Source organism: Gopherus evgoodei, unplaced genomic scaffold, assembly GCF_007399415.2.
Source record: "Gopherus evgoodei ecotype Sinaloan lineage unplaced genomic scaffold, rGopEvg1_v1.p scaffold_31_arrow_ctg1, whole genome shotgun sequence".
Classification (NCBI taxonomy): domain Eukaryota; kingdom Metazoa; phylum Chordata; order Testudines; family Testudinidae; genus Gopherus; species Gopherus evgoodei.
In genome coordinates, this window is record NW_022059983.1 from 2,279,000 (window position 1) to 2,298,296 (window position 19,297).

Genomic DNA, 19,297 nt, shown 5'->3' on the forward strand with positions numbered 1-19,297 from the left:
CTTACCCCTCCCAGCGGGCGGGAAGAGCGGGAGTTAGAACCCAGATGTCCTGGCTCCTAGCCCCCGTTTCCTGTTAGTCCTGTTGTTGCAGTGACAGTGTCTGGGGCCCTCGCTGGCTGGGAGCTGATTGGGGGGGGCGTGTGTTTCTGGGGTGCCAGGCACACAGGGCCCATGCCAGGCGGATCAGTCTCAGCCTGTGCGGGGGGATTCTGGTCTGGGGCAGGGAACAGACCCTCCCCTGCCAGCAACCCGTGGCTTTCTGGGGTGCTGACGCCTGTCTCCCCCGCAGTGTTGCCCAGATGACGGCGTGAAGGTGCACCAGCGGCCCTGGCGACCTGCGCACCGTCAGCAAGCTCTTCGAACAGGGCCACTACAGCTCCGTGGTGAGGGGGCCGCGGGCTGTGCGGGGCACTGATGGAGCCCTAGGGATGGGGGCAAGGGAGGTGGGGGACAGCAGTGCAGGGGAGCTTGGAGTGGGTGGTGGGTAGGGTGGGGCAGTGGTTAGGCCCTGCCCCCACGGTCACTCTCCCCCCAGCACGCGTTCAGCGAGGACGTGGTGGCCATCCTGCTGCAGCACCTGGAGGAGCATGAGGGCCTTGAGGAGGAGCAGGGTGGTCCCTCCGTCAAGGCACTTTACGTTGAGGTACCGCAGGGGAGCACCAGGGGCACGCGGGGGGCACTGCACGTGGCATGCACTCAGCATGGGGAGTAAGACAGGCTTCCGGGTCAGCTGGGCCCCCCGTGGGTCCGGCTGAGGGCAGCAGCGGTGGGCAGGGCCCCAGGGGGTGGATGCTGGGTGGTGGGGGCAGCAGCGGTGGGCAGGGCCCCAGGAGGGTGGATGCCGGGGGGGGGACAGCAGTGGTGGGCAGGGCCCCAGGGGGCTGGAAGCCGGGGGGGGGCAGCAGCGGTGTGCAGGGCCCCGGGGGGTGGATGCTGGGTGGGGGGGGCAGCAGCGGTGGGCAGGAACCCCGGGGGGTCGATGCCGGGGGGAGGGCAGCAGTGGTGGGCAGGGCCCCAGGGGGTGGATGCTGGGGGGGGGCAGGCAGTGGGGGCAGGGCCCCCGGGGGGTGGCTGGGGGAACCCTGTGGATGTGGCAAGCCCCCACCACTCAGCTCTCTCCCGCAGCTCATGGCGCGCTCATTCAGCTGGTTCAATGCACAGGACGCCAAGCGCTGGCACGGCGCAGCTGCCTTCCCAAGTGAGTACCAGAGAGAGGTGTATGGGCAGCAGGGACATTGTGGGGTTCTGGGAGGGCTTGCGGGACTCCCAGGGCTCCGGCTCCCCTGCCGTCACGCTGTTACTCTGCCCCCCTAGTGGCATGCTGCCCGACGCCGTGCTGCCCCCCTCCTCCGACCACATGTATGCACAGTGGCGCCGGCCCGAGGAGCCCAGCGCCACGAGAACGGCCAGCTGGCACCCGGAGCCATGGGCACCAGTGAGTACAGGGGAGCTGGGAGCCAGGACTCCTGGGTTCTGTGCCTGGCTCTGGCAGGGGAGTGGGGTCTGGTGGGTTACAGTAGGGGCTGGGAGCCAGGACTCCTGGGTTCTGTCCCTGGCTCTGGCAGGGGAGTGGGGTCTGGTGGGTTACAGTACGGGCTGGGAGCCAGGACTCCTGGGTTCTGTCCATGGCTCTGGCAGGGGAGTGGGGTCTGGTGGGTTACAGTAGGGGCTGGGAGCCAGGACTCCTGGGTTCTGTGCCTGGCTCTGGCAGAGGAGTGGGGTCTGGTGGGTTACAGTAGGGACTTGGAATCAGAACGCCTGTGTTCTCTCCACAGCTCCGGGAGGGGAGTGGGTCTAGTGGTTAAAGCGGGTGGGTGGGGTGGGGCTGTGTGGCTGGGAACCAGGAGTCCTGGGTTCTGTCCCTGGCTCTGGGAGAGGAGTGGGGTCTGGTGGGTTAGATTCGGGGAGTAGTGGCTGGGAGTTGGGCCAGCTGCTGGGTGGTAGGGGGTGTGGGGAAGGACTCAGTGATCCCTCTCAATGTGTATTGCTAGGGCCTCTCTCCTATCCCCACACCCCCTCAGTGCCATCGGGTCTCTGCCCCCAGCAGCTCTCACCCCCTCTCCCTGCAGGTGGGAAGGGCCAGGAGGTGGTGCTGGCGAAGCAGGGGCTGGGCAGCAGTGCTGAGGACAAGCGTCAGTGCGCCCTGTGCCTCCAGTACGGGGACGCCCCCTCCAAGGTAGGCCTGGCCTGCACCAGGGCTGGGGGAGCCATCAGCCTTCGAACGTTGCGGCCTTGGGCCAATGGGGATCCAAGGAGCGTGGCATATGGGCTTGGACACCTGGGTTCAGTCCCCTGCTGGGGGTAGGGGGGAGTGGGGGGCTAATGGTTAAAGCAGTGAGGGCAGGGAGCCAAGACTCCTCCAGTGGTGACCTGGGACAGAACCCAGTTTTTGCCCTTTGCTCCCCGGGCTGGCTGGTGATGCTGACCCTGTCCCCCTCACTCCCCACCCCTCCTCAGGATGCGGGGCGGCTCCTGTACATCGGCCAGAATGAGTGGACCCACGTCAACTGCGCCATCTGGTCGGCCGAGGTCTTGAGGAGAACGACGGGTCCCTGAAGAACGTGCACGCCGCCGTGGTGCGGGGGCGCCAGATGGTGAGGGGGCAGGTCCCTGCAGGAAGGGGGTCGGCCTTGGCAGGGTGAGGGGGCAGGGCTGAGGTGCTGGCAGGGGTATGGCCTAGGGCAGGCCTGCACAACTCGTAAGTGGCAAGGGCCACATTACTCCAAAGAAAACAGCTGAGGGCCGAAACCACCTGGCCCCACGGAAACACCCCCCTCCAGGACCTCCCAGCCTAGCCGAAACACCCGGCCCAGCACCGCCCAGCCCTGCAGAAACAAACTCTCCTTCCCCAGCGCCACCACACCAAAACAGCTGTGGGCCAAAAAGGATGGTTGGGGGGGGGGAGGTGATACTTGATTTAAAATCAACCAGGGGCTCCCAGCTGAAGAGGTGGCTAGGAGCCCTCAGGGTCAAATTAAAGGGCCCGGGGCTCTGGCAGCTGGGGGAACCTGGAGCTTTGCGGGGCTGGGGCAGGGATTTAAAGGGCCCAGAGCTCCTGCTGCTGAGGGGAGCCCGAGCCCTTTAAATCCCAGCCGCGGCCAGGAATCTCTGCAGGCAGCCCAGAGCCCTTTGAATCCGGGCCGCGGCTGAGATTTAAAGGGCTCAGGGCTCCCCGCAGCTGTGGGCAGCCCAGAGCCCTTGAATCCTGACCGCGTCTGGCAGGGCCGGTTTTAGGAAGTGCGGGGCCCAATTCGAACATTTTCGTGAGGCCCCGGCAGGGTTGACTTGGGGGAAAAAAAAACCAAAACCTTCATTTCTTAGCAACTGGTTCCCTATAAAAAGTTCTGCCACAGTATGTATTTTTGTACCAATAGGGTTACCATGCATCCGTATTTTCCTCCCAGATGGTGATTTAAGAACCAAAAAGCCTGACATGTCCGGGAAAATACGGATGTATGTTAACCCTACCTAAAGCTCTTTTTTGAAAAGATGGGTCTGAACTAGAAATGAGCTCCCGGCACTCCCTGAGATGTGCTAGGGTGCACGTATGTGTCTCAGCTGCTCCCTGCCCACCTCATTGAAGCAGGTGTGCAGGATTACTTTCCTGGGAACTGCAGGGCACCAGTGGACATGGGCTGGCTGGACGTGGGGGGCTGGGAGGAGGGGGCTGGAGGTAGGGTCTGGCTGCAGGCTGGGCAAGGGGTGTGGGGTGGGCTGGCTGGCTTTCAGGCAGGGCCACGGGGGGGTGCGGCATAGGTTGGCAGGGCTGAGACAAAGGAGTGCGGGACTGGCTGGCTTCAGGCAGGTGGGTGCGGCAGGGGTTGGCTGGAGACAGGGAAGGGGGTGCAGGGCTGGCTGGAGATGGGTTGGTGCAGGGCTGGAGGCAAGGCAGGGAGTGCGGGGCTGGCTGGAGACTGGCTAGCTGCGGGCAGCGGGTGCAGGGCTGGCTGCAGATAGGAACGGGTGCAGGCAGGGCAGGAGGTGCAGGGCTGATGTGGGCATGGGGTGCAGCAGGGGTTGGCTGCGGGCAGCTGGTACAGGTACAGGGGGTACAGCCCATCCTGTATGGTGAGTGCCCCCTCCTCCTGCCTCCCCCACCATGGTAGCGGCAGCAGCAGCAGCCCGGGGCTCAGAGGCTATTTAAAGAGCCCGGGGCTCCCCTGCTTCTACCACCCCAGCCCTGTAAATAGCTGAGGGAGCCCTGGGGAAGCGGTGTGGCTTCAGCGGCTGTTTAAAGGACCGGGGTGGCAGAGGCAGCTGGAGCCCCAGCCCTTTAAATACCGCCAGAGCCCCCCACTACTCCAGGGCTCTGGGGGTATTTAAAGGGCCTGGGGGTATTTAAAGGGCCCTTTAAATAGCCACGGGAACCCTGGGGAAGTGGTGGGGCTCCAGTGGCTATTTAAGGGCTGGGGCGGTAGAAGCAACAGCAACCCTGGACTTTTTAAATAACCCCCAGAGCCCTACCCCAGGGCTCCAGCAGTGATGCTCTGATGGCAATTTAATAGGCCTGGGGCTCCAGTCCCTACTGGGAGCCCCAGGCCTTTAAATTGCCCCTGGGGAAGCTGGGCCACCCCGGTACAGCACACTGGCTTTTGCCAGTACACCGTACTTGGCTTGCGAGCAGCCCAGAGCCCTTTGAATTGCGGCCGTGGCTGAGATTTAAAGGGCTCTGGGCTCCCCACCGCTCCGGGCAGCTCAGAACCTTTTGAATCCCAGCCGCGGGCCGCACAGTGAGCCTCCGCGGGCCGCATGTTGTGCAGGCCTGGCCTAGGGGGAGCAGGAGTTCTCTGCTTTTGGGGTGAGGATTGTGGCTCTTTCATTGAGGTGGGTGGTGGGTGCATGGGGGTGAAGCCTTCAGGCGTGGGGCCTGTCTCCTGGTGGGGGCGGGGCTGAGGGGCAGAGGCCAGTGGGGGCAGGGCCTGTCTGCCACTAGGGGGGGCAGGCTGTGGCCAGGGGGGCTGTTTGCCCTCTGCACTGGCACAAGCCAGGCTGTGAGCACTGCCCCCTTACCCCCCCGTGCCCCCAGCGCTGCGAGCATTGCCAGCGCACTGGCGCCACCGTGGGCTGCTGCCTGTCGGCCTGTCTCAGCAATTACCACTTCATGTGTGCCCGCCTGCGCCACTGTACCTTCCAGGAGGACAAGAAGGTTTTCTGCCAGAAGCACACGGACCTGCTAGATGGGACGGTGAGTGGTCATGCTGGTGGCCCCTGTGGGGCGGGGCTATGGGGTGCAAGCCAGGTGGGTTGGGCTATGGGGCACTATCCCTGCTGGAGATTGAGGGCTGGGGCCCCATGGTGTGTTTAGGGGGGTCCCTATGGCCAGGCTGGCCCTGGCGGGGAGGGGAGCGTGTCCCCGCAAAGCTGCTCCCAGGCAAGGGTGCACTGCTGACCCGTCCCCCCGCCCACCCCAGGAGATCGTCACCGAGGACGGGTTCGACGTGCTGCGCCGGGTCTACGTAGACTTTGAGGGCATCAGCTTCAAGAGGAAATTCATGGTTGGCCTCGAACCCGATACTGTCACATGATGATTGGTGAGTGCAGGGGGGCTTCTCTCTTTTAGGGGGCGCCAGCTCTCATCTGGCCCTACAGCAGAGGACTGGCTGACTGGGGGTAGGGTGGGGAATGGGGCATGTGGCCTCCCCCTCCACGAGGCTCCAGCTCCCATCTGGCCCCAGGTGCATGTGGACGCCCTCGCCTTGTCTCCTATTCTAGGTTCCATCAAGATTGACAGTTTGGGGCTGCTGACGGACCTGTCAGAGTGCGAGGGACGTCTCTTCCCCGTTGGCTACCAGTGAGTATCTGGCCCCCTGGTGCAGGGCTCCCCCGGCTCCTTGCCATGGGGTGCGTGTGCTACAGGGGTGGATCCCCCCCTACCCTGGGGCTGCCTGTGTACCCCACCCCAATTTCCAGCCCCCCATTCCCCACTTTGGGGGGGCCAAGCGGGCAGCTGGGGCCATGCTGGAGCGGCAAGGGGAGGCGTTGAACTAGCAGCACGAGGGAAGGGGGGTGAGGATGTGTATGGTGCTGCCCCGCCAACGTGGAGACCTGTCTGGCCGCTCCTGCTGGGAGCACAGGCATCCAGCCTGTGGGACGGTGCCTTGGCAGGGGCATTGCACTCACTGGCTGCACCATTCGGGAGGGGGCAACCGGGGGAGAAGTGGCCAGGGCATGGTACAGCAACCTGGGCCGGCCAGCTTTCGGGGAGTTGCTTTAGCCAGGACACCTGCGGCTGGGCTTGGCATGAGGTCTCCGGCTTGTGTTGTCCCAGAGCTCAGGTGGCTCTGGGCAGTGCCAGGACTCCATGGTCTCACAGCTGACCAGCTGCCCTCTCCTGCCAGGTGTACCCGGCTGTACTGGAGCACGGTAGATGCCCGAAGGCGCTGCTGGTACAAGTGCCGAATCCTGGAGTGCCGGCCCCAGCTGAGCCAGAAGGAGCCAGACCTGCTGGCGGGCAGGAGGAGAACCGGACCATCGTGCACAGTCCTGCCACAGGTGGGCGGGGGGGTGGGAGGCTGACCCTGTTGGGGTTGAGTGAGGAGGCATTCTGCCACCCACAAAGGAGCTCTGTGGGCCCTGCACAAGCCAGGCCAGTTCTGGGCCGGGTGCTCCCTTCCTTGGGGGCGGGGCTGTCCTTGGTGCACCAGCCCCTATGTCCTACCTGGGAGCTGTCCTCTCATCCTGGCGGAGGATAAAAGACCCACTGCTGCTGCGGATAGGGGAGACTCCTTTCAGCTCAAAGTGCAGCGTTATGTGCAGCTGTTCCCAGCAGCCCTGCCCCAGAGGTGGCTGCATCTCCACGCCAGGCATGTGTCCCGGTGCTGTCTCCAGGGCTGTGCAGTCGGGGCTCCCCTCTAGCTAGCATGTTGTCGTCTTTGCTCCCATTTCAGATGCTCACCTCGGGGACTTGCACCTCCTGGGCGCAGCACCAGCCATGCTGGCACCAGAATGCCACTCACCTTCCCGCAACCCGGGGCCCCTGCCTCCCCCTGAGTCGGCCACCGCCTCTGTGCCCCGCTCCCTGGCCGGAGCCCGCATCAAAGTGCCCAACTACTCGCCGACGCGCCGGCCCCTGGCTGGGGTCTCCTCCCGGCCGCTGCCATCACCCAGTAAGTGCCCCTTGCCTGGCTGTGAGGGGCAGACCCAGCCGCCCTATGGCGGGAGGGAGAAGGGTGCGCTGCTGCTCGTGGCCCAGCCTCTCAACTGATTCGGGGAGGCAAACTGGGTGTGGGTGTGGTGGGGAGGGGGGTGAATTGTGGCCCAGGGGATTCTGGGATGCACTGTGCGGGGTTTGTGATGAGGAGGGTGTTGTGGGCAAGGGGGTTGAGAGAGACTTTCTGGAGGCTGGTGGTTTGATCCTGTCTGGGAGGGGCATGCGGGGGTCCCCCCCCACCTGGTGCCAGCATCTCACCCCTCGTCTCCCCTCCCAGGCAGCACGGCATCCATGGCCCACCACATCCTGACAGTGGGTGACCCGGACTTCACACCACTGCGCGACCCCGGCGCCACAGCCCGCTCTCATCGCGCCCCGCCCCCCCCCGCTGGGCCCCCTCTCCCCACGCCCCGCCAGGACTCGGCCGCTTGGCCCCCACCTCTCTCAGGGCAGGAGCCGCTCCCCCAGGGAGCAGCCCGCAGCACCCCCCTACCTCAGCCAGGCCCGGCCCACCTACCTCCCCCACGGCACTGCCCCCGAACTGGCCTTCGACGAGCTCAAAGTCTCGGACCTGGAGTTCGACGACAGCCTGCTGGATGAGACCTTCCATGAGGGGGGCGAGGGGCGGGGGCCCTGCTCCTCACCTGGCCTGCCCCTGGCCGGCCCCAGCGACGAAGACGAGGAGGAGGAAGGGGCCGCGGGCACCGGGCGCTACTTCCACTTCCCCCGCAGAGTGGTGACACGGGAGCTGGACCCTGGCACCATTCCCGCTGGACCTGCCGCTTCCCCACATCGACCAGCTGGATGGGGTGGATGATGGGGAGGGTGAGGGGCGGGGTGCCAATGGCAAGCGGGTGGAGCCAGGGGTGGAGCAGGTGTTGGCTGGCCCTGCCCCCCCACCTGAGGACCTGCCCTCAGAGATCGTGGACTTTGTGCTGAAGAACCTGGCGAGGGCAAGGCCCCGGAGCCCAGTGTGAATGGCAGCGAGGCAGGCCCCGCACCTGAGCCGGCCCGTGCCTTGGGCTGGGCCCCAGGCAGCCCGGGCGTCCGGGTGCTGGGCCCCGAGGCTCCCGCTCCCCCCAAGCCTGGCTCCAAGGTCATTCTAGTCAACAAGCTGGGACAGGTGTTCGTCAAGATGCAGGGTGGGGAGGAGGGCGCCGGTGGGGGGCGGCCTGGAGGGGCGGGCGCCCCTGCCAAGCCAGGCCGGCTCTGCCCCCGCAACACCCAGCCAGCCTGGGCACAGTGATCTTCCGTGCTGCGGCCCCGCTTGGCGTGGCCAGGAGCCCAGTGCCCACATGGACCATCCGAGCGCCAGTTCTCAGCATGGTGCCCATGGTGAATGTGCTGCAGCCATCAGGTGCTGGGGGGCAGCTCACCCTGAGCCCCTCGGCCCTGGTCACGCCCTCATTGGGACTGTCTCAGCCATGTCTGCTGCAGCGCCTGGCCCTCAACTCAGGTCTGCTCACCTGCCTGTCTCCCCGCCCCAGCCGCACCCCCACCAGTTCCCCAGCAGTGCCAAGAGGGTTTCTGCTGTTGCTGGTGCCCCCCCCAAGAGGCCCAAGCTGGAGGAAGATGAGGAGCCGCTGCCCCCTGCGTCACCAGCTGGTGCTCCCGACAGCCAGAGCAGGAACGGCTTCGCCAGCCCCCCGCAGGTCCCCGGGTAGGTGACCCCACCCCCACAGCCGTGGGGAGCAGTGCATGTCTCCTGTAAGGGCATCAGCTCTGTCATGGGTGCCTCAGCCCTGCGCCCCAAAGCTCTGCTGTTGCCCCTCAATCTCAACCCACAGCCCCCTTCTGTCCCATCCCTGGGCTCCCCACAATCCGCCCTGCTCTGCCAGGGCCCCACAGCCACCACTGCCTGCCTCCTAACCCCCCTGCTGTGCTGGCATTGCAGGCCTGGCCGGGTGCGGATGAAGACTCCCTCGGTGAAGAGCGTCCTGGAGCTGGTGGCGCGGAAGGAGCAGGCGGAGCTGAGCGATGGGGGCAGCACAGGGTGAGTGTGAGCCTTGCTGGCTCCCCACCCTGTCCCACCTTCCTGGCCAGTGGGCCAGCTGTGCTGAGCTCCCTCTGCCTGCCCACTGCAGGTCACCCTCGGATCCCTCTCTGGCCCCGGAGTGCAGCCCCCGCATGCCGGATCCCAGCCTGGAGCCTCTGCCGGAGCCCACGTGGCATCGCTACACAGGTATCGCCCGGGTGGGCAGCATGCGCCTGTGCCACGAGGAGCAAGGCAGAGGGAGGTGGTACTGTGGGGAGGTTGGGGCATCATGCCATGCTCTGAGGGGGTTTGGGGGGATGCTTGGCTGGGGGGCAGAGTGGGGCCTGGGATTGGAGCAAGGTGCCCGTCCCTCATTGTGCGAGGTGTCGTGGAGACGTGAGCCAGGGCCAGCCATCATCTGCCCTGCCCCATCCTCACTCTCTGCCCCCAGGGGAGCTGTCGAGCTCTGATGAGGACACCCTGTACTGCGAGGATAAGGAGAACGAGGCGCCACCCAAGAGCCAGCCGCACCTACGTTTTGAGATCAGCAGTGAGGATGGGCTCAGCGTACAGGCGGACAGCATCGATGGTATGGGGGTGGCTGGCCACATGGGACCTTTCCCCTCCAGGGCGCGCTGGCTCTGAGCAGTCCTTAAGGGAGAGGACTGGTTGGCTTGGGGGAGGGAGGGGCAGGGCATGGGGCTGGGGAGTGCCAGGCAGCCCAGGGGCTCATGCGCTCTCCCTGCTCTCCCTCCAGGTGCCTGGAAGGCTGTGATTGAGAGAGTGCAGGAGGCACGAGCCAACGCCCGCCTCAGGCACCTGTCATTTGCTGGTGAGTGTCGGGAGCCTTGGCCTGGGGTCTTGTGGGCTAGAGCAGGGGGCCTGGGAGCCAGGACTCTTGGGTTCTCTCCCTGGTTCTGGGAGTGCAGTGGGGTATAGTGGTTAGAGCGGGCAGAGCTGGGAGCCAGGACTCCTGGGTTCTCTCCCTGGTTCTGGGCAGGAGTGGGGCTTGTGGGTTAGAGCAGGGGTGGGGCTTGTGGGTTAGAGCAGGGGTGCGGGGAAAGGGCCCGGGGGCCAGGACTCCTGGGGGAGGGGGTGGGGCTCATTGCCATGCTGGTGTCTGATGTGTGGGGGGGTCTCCCCAGGCATGAACGGGGTGCGCCTGCTGGGCATGCACCACGACGCCGTCACCTTCCTGGTAGAGCAGCTGCACGGAGCCAAGTCCTGCCACAAGTACAAGTTCCGCTACCACCAGCACGAGGAGGAGGAGGAACCGCTGCCCCTGAATCCCAGTGGCTGCGCCCGGGCCGAGGTCTACGTCAGGTGGGGCAGAGATGTGTAGCTGAGTGGGGCAAGTCCAGTCACGGGGGCAGGGGAGACACCTCGGACTGGAGATCCAGCCTGGCGTGAGGATGCTGTTGGGAGTGGGGCTGGAGACCTGGCCGGTAGGAGGCTGAGGTGTCTGTCAGGAACGGGATGGGGGTTGGTGGGGGGTGCAGGGTTGATCCAGGCAGGGATGTGGGTGGGAACAGGGGAGGGATCAATGGTGCTTTAATCCTGCTCTCCAACCTAGGAAATGCACCTTTGACATGTTCAACTTCCTGGCGTCGCAGCACCGCACACTGCCCGAGGGGGGCAGCTATGATGAGGAGGAGGATGAGGTGCAGCTGAAATCCACCAGGTAATGGTGCAGGGAGCCAGGATGCCTGGGTTCCCTCCTGGGCTGGGAGCCAGCACTCCTGGGTTCTGAACCCAGGCAGGTTCAGTTCTTATCCGCTCTCTCTCCTGCTCTCCCAGACGAGCCACCAGCCTGGAGCTGCCCATGGCCATGCGTTTCCGCCACCTCAAGAGAACCTCCAAGGAGGCTGTGGGTGTGTACAGGTAATGGCCCCTCCCTCTCCAGCACCGCCAGCCATCCCAAGCCCTGGCATATGGCCCTGCTCTTACACGGCAATGTACAGGGGGGCACAAATAGGCATCTGGCTGCAGCTGGTGCCCCCACTCACCCTGCTGTTTGCCCTGGGGACAGTCGCTGCTTGGCTCGTGCTACCTGCCCCCCCACCCCATGTGCTGTTGTGATCCCAGGCCTGGCCCCGGTGCTGACCCTGTGTGCCCCCAGGTCGGCCATCCACGGGCGCGGGCTGTTCTGCAAACGCACCATCGATGCGGGCGAGATGGTCATTGAGTACTCGGGCATCGTCATCCGTTCAGTGCTGACCGACAAGCGCGAGAAGTACTACGATGGCAAGGTGCGGGGGGGCTGGGCTGGGGGAGCTGTGCTGCTAAAGGCTCCATCTGGGCATGGGGGATGGTGGTGCTGGGGGGGCTGGAGGAGGGACTGCTGGGGGGCTGATCCATAGGGGCTGAGGGCAAGAGGGGAGTTGCTCTGTGGGGGTGGAGACGGGGGCTGTGGGGGTTGCAGGGAGTGGGTTGCCAGCTTGTGGGGGTTGCTAGGGGCAGGTTGTTGGCAGGGGAGGGCAGCAGCAGCTGGGGGGGTGGGTTACTGGGGGTGGGTCACAGGCTTGTGGGAGGAGCAGCTGGTGAGTTGGGTTGCTGGGGGCAGGAGAGGGGTGGCTGGTGGCCAGGGAGGGCTGCTGGGGGCAGGAGAGGGTGGCCCGGGGGGTTGCTGGCTCGGAGGCCCAGCAGCAGCCATGGGGTGCCCTGTGACCCATCCCCACCCCACCCCCCAGGGCATCGGCTGCTACATGTTCCGCATTGACGACTTCGACGTGGTGGACGCCACGATGCACGGCAACGCCGCCCGCTTCATCAACCACTCGTGCGAGCCCAACTGCTACTCGCGCGTCATTCACGTGGAGGGGCAGAAGCACATCGTGATCTTCGCCCTGCGGCGCATCTTCCGGGGCGAGGAGCTCACCTACGACTACAAGTTCCCTATCGAGGACGCTGGCTCCAAGCTGCCCTGCAACTGCGGGGCCAAGCGCTGCCGCCGCTTCCTCAACTAGCGCCCGCTGCTCTGCCTAGGGTGCCCACCTTTGGGAGCAGGGATCAGCCCCCTCCAGAGCCCCCTGACTTCCTGCTACCTCCCCCCTTCCAGGCCCCCAGCAGCCCAGTGCTGGGCTTTTGGGGAGCAAGGGAGCCCAGCTGCTCAACCCCCCCAGACACTGGCCTGGGGAGGAAGGGCCCCTAGCGTCGCTGCTGGGGGCAGGGCCTGGTGCCCTAGATTCCTCTGCTGTGATCTCTTCCTTCGCCCCTCCCCCAACCCCTGGTCCCAGGGCAGCTTGTGGCTCCTGCCCCCAAGTGCCCCCCTTTTCTGGGCAGGGAGGAGCAAGACTTGACTTGGGGCAGGCCCCTTGGGGAACAGGGTCTTGCCCCTTTTTCAGAGCCCCCCATGTGGGCTAGTGGGGTTTGCCCCAGAGCAGGGGAGCACAATGACCCCCCTGCTGATCTGCACTAGCAGAGGCATGAGGTGTGTGTTTGTGTGTGTGTATGTTGAGGGGGTGAGTTTGCCCAGCCCCCATCTCCTGAGTCTGGACTCCCAGCTCTGGCCTGGGGGCTGCTTTCCTTTTTGTACGGGGAGGGTGTGAGTGGGGGGTGGGGGGCCAGGGCAGGCCCCCCAACCCTGTAGATATTTGTACAGATGTTTCTAAACCTGTTTATTTTCTATGCACTTTTTTATTTAAAGCGGTGAGTCGGCCCTGTGCCCCCCGGCCCCGCCCTGTTGGTATAATTTTAAATAAATGGCCATTTTCACATGCTGCGCTCTTCCTCGGGTCAGTGGCAGGGGAAGGGGGGGAAGTGGGCTCTGTGGAGATGCCCAGGCCCCCAGAGGTTGAGAGGGGGTCTGGGCACACTGCCCCCTGCCGGGAAAGGCCTGCCCCAGCTCCTGCCCCTGCTCTGCAGAAGTGCCTCCTCTTTTTTCCATTGGTGCAGGCCTGGGGCAGCCACAGCTCCCTGCTGCTTCCCCAGCCACTCACCATCTGTTACCCCAGGAGGAGGCTGCTGGCCGAGGGGGGTGCTCTGCGCCTGTAGGACCTATTCCCATTCCTCCCTAGTCTCACGCCTCTAGGCAGAGTTCCACGGGGCAGCGGCCGCTGACTCCTTAGACACCTTCAGGGCGTGTGCCTGCTGCTCGGGACAGGTTCATTGCAGGGACTGGCCCCATGTGGCATTATGTGCAGCTGTTCCCTACTCCAGAGGTGGCCGCATCTCAGTACTGGGCAAGCTGTCCTCCTGGCTTGCTGCAGTGTGGCAGTTACCAGCTGCTCCTGTCCTGCATCCGTCAGTCACTGTCTCCTGGGCTGGGGGTGGTGTCAAGGTCTCCAGTGTGGCTTAGGTGCCTCCTGCTGCCCTTTGATGTGACTGTCTGCACCATGGGCTCTGAGACTAGGTGGGGGAGGGCAGCCCCTCTGCCTGACTGACCCTCAACTCTCCTCCAGTGGGGGGGGGCAGGCCTGCTCTTAACAGCTGCCCCCAGCCACCTGGCAACCCAGGTGTCCTGGTCTTCACTCTAACTACACTCCTTGATGGTTCTTGGTGGATTACTACCCCCCTCCCCACACACACACCCGGGGGAGGCTGGCACCTGAGAACCCAGCTGCCTTGTGATTCTTGTGGAGGAGGAGATGGCATAGTGAGGTGGCACAGCTAGAGAGTGGAGGGCAGTGTGAACACGGTCCTGGCTCATTTCCTTCCTGTGGTGGGCAAGGATGTTGCATGTCTGTCCAGGCATGCACCTCACACCCCCACCTGCACCCCCTCCAGCACCTGTAGGGCATCCTTGCGCCCCATGGCAGCCAGCAGCCCTGCCAGCTGCCCCAGCGTGGCATCGGGCTGGCGGGCAGCCACTGTCTCCAGGGTGGCGCGCAGGGGGCTGCGCGTGCTGCGCAGGGAATAGGCATAGTCAATCCAGGTGGCTGAGAGGCCGTAGCGGGCAGCCAGGTGCCGGGTGCCTGCCCCAGCCTTGCCCTCAGGGTCCAGCAGCATGATCAGCTCCTCCAGCACATCTGGGTCATCCAGCAGGTGCTGCAGTGGTGCCCCCCACAGGCCTGTGGGGTACAGAGCAGGGGTGATTAGGACAGGGTGTGTGTAGGCATGGCTGGTGAGGGAAGGGAGCCACACCTACCTGCATGGCCAATGGTGGGGGCTATGATGCCAGATGTCTCCTCTGCACTCTGGGGGTGAAGCAGCAGAGGAGGCTTAGCCATGGAGCTGGAGGCTGAGGGGGCAGGAAGAGGTGAGGGTTGGGGTCCTGGACCCCCAGCCCAAGGGGCACACTGAGCACCTACCCAAACCCTGTCTGCTGCTCACGAAGGAAAGCTTCACTACCCCCACCTGTGGCTAGGCCTCACCTGCTGTCCAAGGAGCTCCACCCCCCAGGGCCTAGGCTCCACCCCCCAGGGGCTAGGCCTCACCTGCTGTCCAAGGAGCTCCACCCCCTCCCAGGGCCTAGGCTCCACCCCCCAGGGGCTAGGCCTCACCTGCTGTCCAAGGAGCTCCACCCCCCCAGGGCCTAGGCCCCACCAGCTGCCCAAGGAGCTCCACCCCCCCAGTGCCTAGGCTCCACCCCCCCAGGGGCTAGGCCTCACCTGCTGTCCAAGGAGCTCCACCCCCCAGGGGCTAGGCCTCACCTGCTGTCCAAGGAGCTCCACCCCCCCCCAGGGCCTAGGCTCCACCCCCCAGGGGCTAGGCCCCACCCGCTGTCCAAAGAGCTCCACCCCCCAGGGGCTAGATTCCACCTGCTGCCCAAGGAGCATTGCCCTTGACATTGGGGCTTCTAGTGCTTAGAGCAGCCCCTCCCCGGGGGCAGGCCCCTCCCACTCTTCCAAGGCCCTCCTCCCAGAACAGAGCAGACCCTGCCCCTTCCCAAGGGGGGCAGGATCCTCCCAGCCTCTGCCTCAGGAGTTCAATGAATGGGGGGAGGATGGGGGAGAAGCCTGATGGACAGTGGGTGCGACCTGCTCTCTGGGAGGGCTCTCAGCTGGGGGAGAAGTTTGATGGAGCTGTGGGTCTATTTAAGGTGACCAGACAGCAAGTGCAAAAAATCGGGTTGGGGGTGGGGGGTAATAGGAGCCTATATAAGAAAAAGACCCAAAAATTAGGACTCTCCCTATAAAATCAGGGAATGGGGTCAGCCTAGGTCTGTTCCAGCACTGGCAGAAGTGGGGCAGTGGGGCAGAGCAGCTGTGGGGCTGGCTGGCTACTCACCCTGGTGAGGGCACCAGCCACGCTTTGTCCAGACAAGGAGGGCGAAGGACCCAGTGAGCAGCAGCAGCAGCAGCAGCGTCAGAAGCGCGACATGCCCCCCATAGCCTGCAATGAGGGCGGCAGTGGGTCGGGGGACAGCGCCCCGCTACTCTGGCCTTGGCCAGCAGGGGGCACTGTGGGGCGAGCTCCCCGTGCCTCCCGCCCCGGTCTGGCCCAGCAGGGGGCGCTGGCAGGCCCCACGTACCTGCCGTGTCGCTGCAGGATTCGGGCGCTCCAGGGGTCCCAGAGGGGGGGGCCGAAGCAGAGCCCCCCGGCCCCGCTGCAGACGGAAGCGACGTGGGGGCGGCCCCAGGCCAGCACGGCGGGGGGGAGGCAGAAGACTCGGCGCCGGGAGCCTGAAAGGCAGAGCCAGGCAGAGGGAATGAGCCCGCCTGCCACCCCCCGCCCAAGTCCGAATAGAACCCAGGAGTCCTGGCTCCCCCCTCCCCCCCTCCCGACGCTGGCTCCACACCCCCAGCACCTACCTCCGCTGGGCTGTTGCAGTCGATGTCAGCCCGGACCGCAGGGTGACACCGCTCGCTGGGGAAGCAGCACTGGGGCCGGCACCTCCCATCCGGCCCCCGCCGCTGCCTGCGGAGCCGAGAGCAGCCTTGTCAACCAGGGCAAAGAGCAGCGTCCCCCCCCCCCCCCGTGTAGAGAACCCAGGTGTCCTGGTACCCAGCCCCCAGCGCTCTAACCACTAGACCCCACTCCCCTCCCAGGCCCAGGGATTGAACCCAGCTCCCTGCTCTAGCCAAGGTGGGTCCATGCCATACCCGGGGGGGCAGCACCGGGCATCCTGCAGGCGGGTGCAGGGGCTGAGCTCGGTGCCGGGCGGGCACTGGGAGCAGGGCTGGCACAGCAGGAATCGCCCATCGTTGAAGGATTTGGATGGACACTCCTGGGTGGGAGTTGCGAAGCGGCCGCCTGTGTCCCTCACGCCGCAGTTCACGGTGAATTCCAGTCCTGGGGAGACCGCAGAGTGAGTCAGAGCCCCTAGCCCCATGGCATAGTGCCCCATACCCTGCGCCCCACTGCACACACCCCAGGGTCCCCAGCTGACCACCTGCCCCACACCACAGCGCTCCCTACCAGGCCCGCCATCCCACAGCATGGCACCCCCTGGTGAGCCCCCCGCCCTGCAGCACGGTACCCCCTGCTGAGCCCTCTCTGCCCCCCCCCCCACTCACCGTGCAGTGGGACTTTGTGTGCGTAGCCGTTCTCACAGGGGACGCAGGCCTGGGCCTGCTGGTGCCAGTACTGCAGGGAGCTGCACTTCTTGGACTGGGAGCTCCGGGCCCTCGTGCAGGCGCTGGGGGGCAGCAGGGCGCTGGGCAGGAGGCAGAGCAGCAGGGGCAGCAGCATGGCAAGGACCGTGTGTGTGTGTTGGGGGGAGGGCTTGGAAGTGCTGGGACCTGGGAGAGGGGAGAACATGGGGAGGGGGGATGTGGGGTTCACCTACAACCCCCCCACATCTTCCAGCTCACCCCAACCCCCCCACGCTCCAGGGGCAGTAACCCCCCACATCCCAGCTACTCCCTCCCCCAGCCACAGTCCCGGCCCTACTGATACCCCCACCAGCTGACCCTGAGCCCAACCACATCCAGGTCCTTAAATCCTCATTCTCCACCCCACCCCCTGCCAGCTGCCTGTAAACCCCCAGCTCCCTTCAACCCTCCTCACCTGTACTCCTTCCCCACAGCCCCCTGGCTGCTTCAGCCCCCACCCCATTAATCATACCCCTCCCCCTAGCTCACCCCTTTGGCCTGTACCCCTTCCCCACACACCCTCCATAACCCCACCAACCTGTGTGCCCCTCTGATACCACACCCTACCAGCCCCAGCTGTCCCCCAGGCTCTCACCCCTGCCCAGCGTGTGTATCCTCTTTCCTGCTCTCCGAGTTACACATGTGTTTGCTTCGCTGCTCACCTCTGTAAGGTGTGTGAACTCCGTGGTGCTGCCCCCGGCCCCCAGCCAGCCCCCCATTTCCCGTCTCCACCCTGCACACTTCCTGCCATCCTGAAAAACAGCAGTCAGCTGAGGCAGATATAACCAGTCAACTCAGCACTACCAACTGCATGGGGATTACCCAGACATGGGTGCTGGGGAATGGCTGTTTGTAACACCGGACGGGACAGCGCACCTGGTGCTGCGATGTAACCACAACTGGAGTGGGGCAGCCAGGGAACAGCCATACATAACACCACATGGTTACAGCTTGCCCGGGCCTAGGATGACCAGACAGCAAGTGTGAAAAATCGTGATGGGGGTAATAGGAGCTTATATAAGAAAAAGCCCCCAAAATCGGGACTGTCCCTATAAAATCAGAACATCTGGTCACCCTACCTGCCACTGAGATGCAGCCAGGTCTGAGTCAGGGTAACTTGAGAACAGCTGCACATAACACCGCATGGGGATGGCTCACCGGGTGCTGAGAACTGGCCAGCTCTGAGACTCCTGCAGCTGATGAATCTAGACAAAATACAGGGGCTCAGAGTGCAGGAAAAGACAGTGACACTAAATGCCACAGCATTCAGGATGTGTGGGCAGGACTGAGAACCAGTGAGCTGGTTCTTGGTAAAATGAAGTTCACGGAGTGGAAAGCTTTCGCTCCTGGGGGTGGTACTGTGCAGCTGTTCCCTGCCCTCAGAGGTGGCTGCGTCTCAGTGTCGGGCAAGCTGTCCCTGTGTGGCATTGTGTGTGGCTGTTCCCTGGCTGCCCCACCCCAGCGGTGGCTGCATCTCAGCATTGGGCTCCCTGTGTCCCTTACAGTTCCTGGCGGGGGAGAAAAGCTTTTTACCTTCAGAATTTGGGATGCAGTTTATGGGGCAGGTGCAGAGGGAACATTTTTTGTCTGTCTTCCAAATCGTACCACTGCTTGGGAGCTGAAAAAGCCAGAAGCTTCTTTGCCTCTTTGTGTGAATCCCAAGCAGTCAGGAGAAGCTGAGAGCTACAAGGTCTGCAAAGCCACAAGGCCAGCATTCAGCAGGGGTTTAAGAATTGAAAGGTGCAGCTAGTCGCCTCGTGGGAATTTCAGATTCCCAAGTATGTGATGTTGGCTGTGCCAGATGCCCGTCCGTGCCTGGGCTGCAGGCGTTAGCTAAGACCTAACAGACTCGTAGCTGAAGCCCAGACCAGGTCACCTGTATGCTAGTTTCGCTCAGAATAGGTGTTAGTTTAATGAGAATGGATTTAGTGTTTAGACTCTATGACATGCTTGTAAATTGCTGCCTGCGTTCAGCTCACTTGCAATGTCGGTATTCCCGGCGAGAAGGAGAGGTGTGAGTTTTGCTTGAAAACGCGGAAAACGTTTTGCAATATGAAGATTGTCCCACTGGAGACCTGCTCTGTGCAGGGAAGTTCGGCTGGGGGCTTAGAGTCTGAATGAAGGAAATCAAACAAAGTCACAGGAACAATTTCCGTCTGGGCTGGTTGACCTTGAACAGGGCCAAAGGCTGTAGCTGAAGCCAGAGATCCTGGGGCGGGGGGCGGTGCACCCCAAAGGACAGATCACTGCAGCCTCAGTCACTCTTTAGCTCAGAGGCTAACTCAGCAGTGTGTGTCGCTTGTTAGGAGAATGTAAAGTAAATAGCGTAGAGACCAATCAATCATCATCTTGCTTCTGGCTTTGCTTTTAAACAGGCTAAATAAGCAAGTGAATGTAAGTGAAAGCACAAGGCTGCACCCCCTCCTCGCCTTCCCCCCCCCACGGCTGGTAGCCTTGAAGATGAGGGGCTAATGGAGCAAGGGGTTGCAATTGTTACCAGGTAGCTGGAAAGGAGACGTGGAATCTGCAGAGGAGTGACCATGACCTGCTCCTTAACCCTCCCATCAGGTACAAAAGAGGCGGCTCATCGACCCCCGACTCAGGACCCCCCCAGAATGGAACCTGACCATGGATTGGAACGGGTGGGTGGGCCCAGGGGAAGAGCACAACAAGTATAATTAAGTTTGCCAAGAAGGC

At 63.9% G+C, this 19,297-nt stretch overlaps 2 protein-coding genes across 2 annotated transcripts in view; one reads left to right on the top strand and one right to left on the bottom strand.

Moving 5' to 3' along the window:
• Positions 1-12,831, top strand: part of LOC115640445 (histone-lysine N-methyltransferase 2B-like) — a 40,758-nt gene extending 27,927 nt beyond the window's left edge. Inside the window, 32 exon segments of the mRNA XM_030543184.1 lie at positions 290-331; positions 333-383; positions 536-643; positions 1,126-1,174; positions 1,177-1,198; positions 1,315-1,394; positions 1,397-1,435; positions 2,070-2,176; positions 2,458-2,530; positions 2,533-2,594; positions 5,027-5,185; positions 5,412-5,516; positions 5,676-5,791; positions 6,339-6,442; positions 6,445-6,492; positions 6,888-7,106; positions 7,428-7,487; positions 7,490-7,687; positions 7,690-7,904; positions 7,906-8,092; positions 8,095-8,349; positions 8,352-8,609; positions 8,612-8,810; positions 9,045-9,143; positions 9,235-9,332; positions 9,577-9,714; positions 9,883-9,957; positions 10,271-10,448; positions 10,699-10,806; positions 10,923-11,006; positions 11,245-11,374; positions 11,816-12,831. Coding sequence (XP_030399044.1) covers positions 290-331; positions 333-383; positions 536-643; positions 1,126-1,174; positions 1,177-1,198; positions 1,315-1,394; positions 1,397-1,435; positions 2,070-2,176; positions 2,458-2,530; positions 2,533-2,594; positions 5,027-5,185; positions 5,412-5,516; positions 5,676-5,791; positions 6,339-6,442; positions 6,445-6,492; positions 6,888-7,106; positions 7,428-7,487; positions 7,490-7,687; positions 7,690-7,904; positions 7,906-8,092; positions 8,095-8,349; positions 8,352-8,609; positions 8,612-8,810; positions 9,045-9,143; positions 9,235-9,332; positions 9,577-9,714; positions 9,883-9,957; positions 10,271-10,448; positions 10,699-10,806; positions 10,923-11,006; positions 11,245-11,374; positions 11,816-12,091 — 3,942 coding nt within the window. The 3' untranslated portion in view covers positions 12,092-12,831.
• LOC115640444 (IGF-like family receptor 1) lies at positions 12,652-16,697 on the bottom strand. Its single transcript, XM_030543183.1, has 7 exons — positions 16,523-16,697; positions 16,109-16,298; positions 15,818-15,923; positions 15,538-15,688; positions 15,294-15,398; positions 14,212-14,304; positions 12,652-14,134 (listed from the first exon to the last, which is right to left on the bottom strand). Exons 1-7 carry the CDS (start codon positions 16,695-16,697, stop codon positions 13,824-13,826), a joined length of 1,131 nt encoding a protein of 376 aa, XP_030399043.1. The 3' UTR covers positions 12,652-13,823.
• Between the last annotated feature and the right edge of the window lie 2,600 nt (positions 16,698-19,297).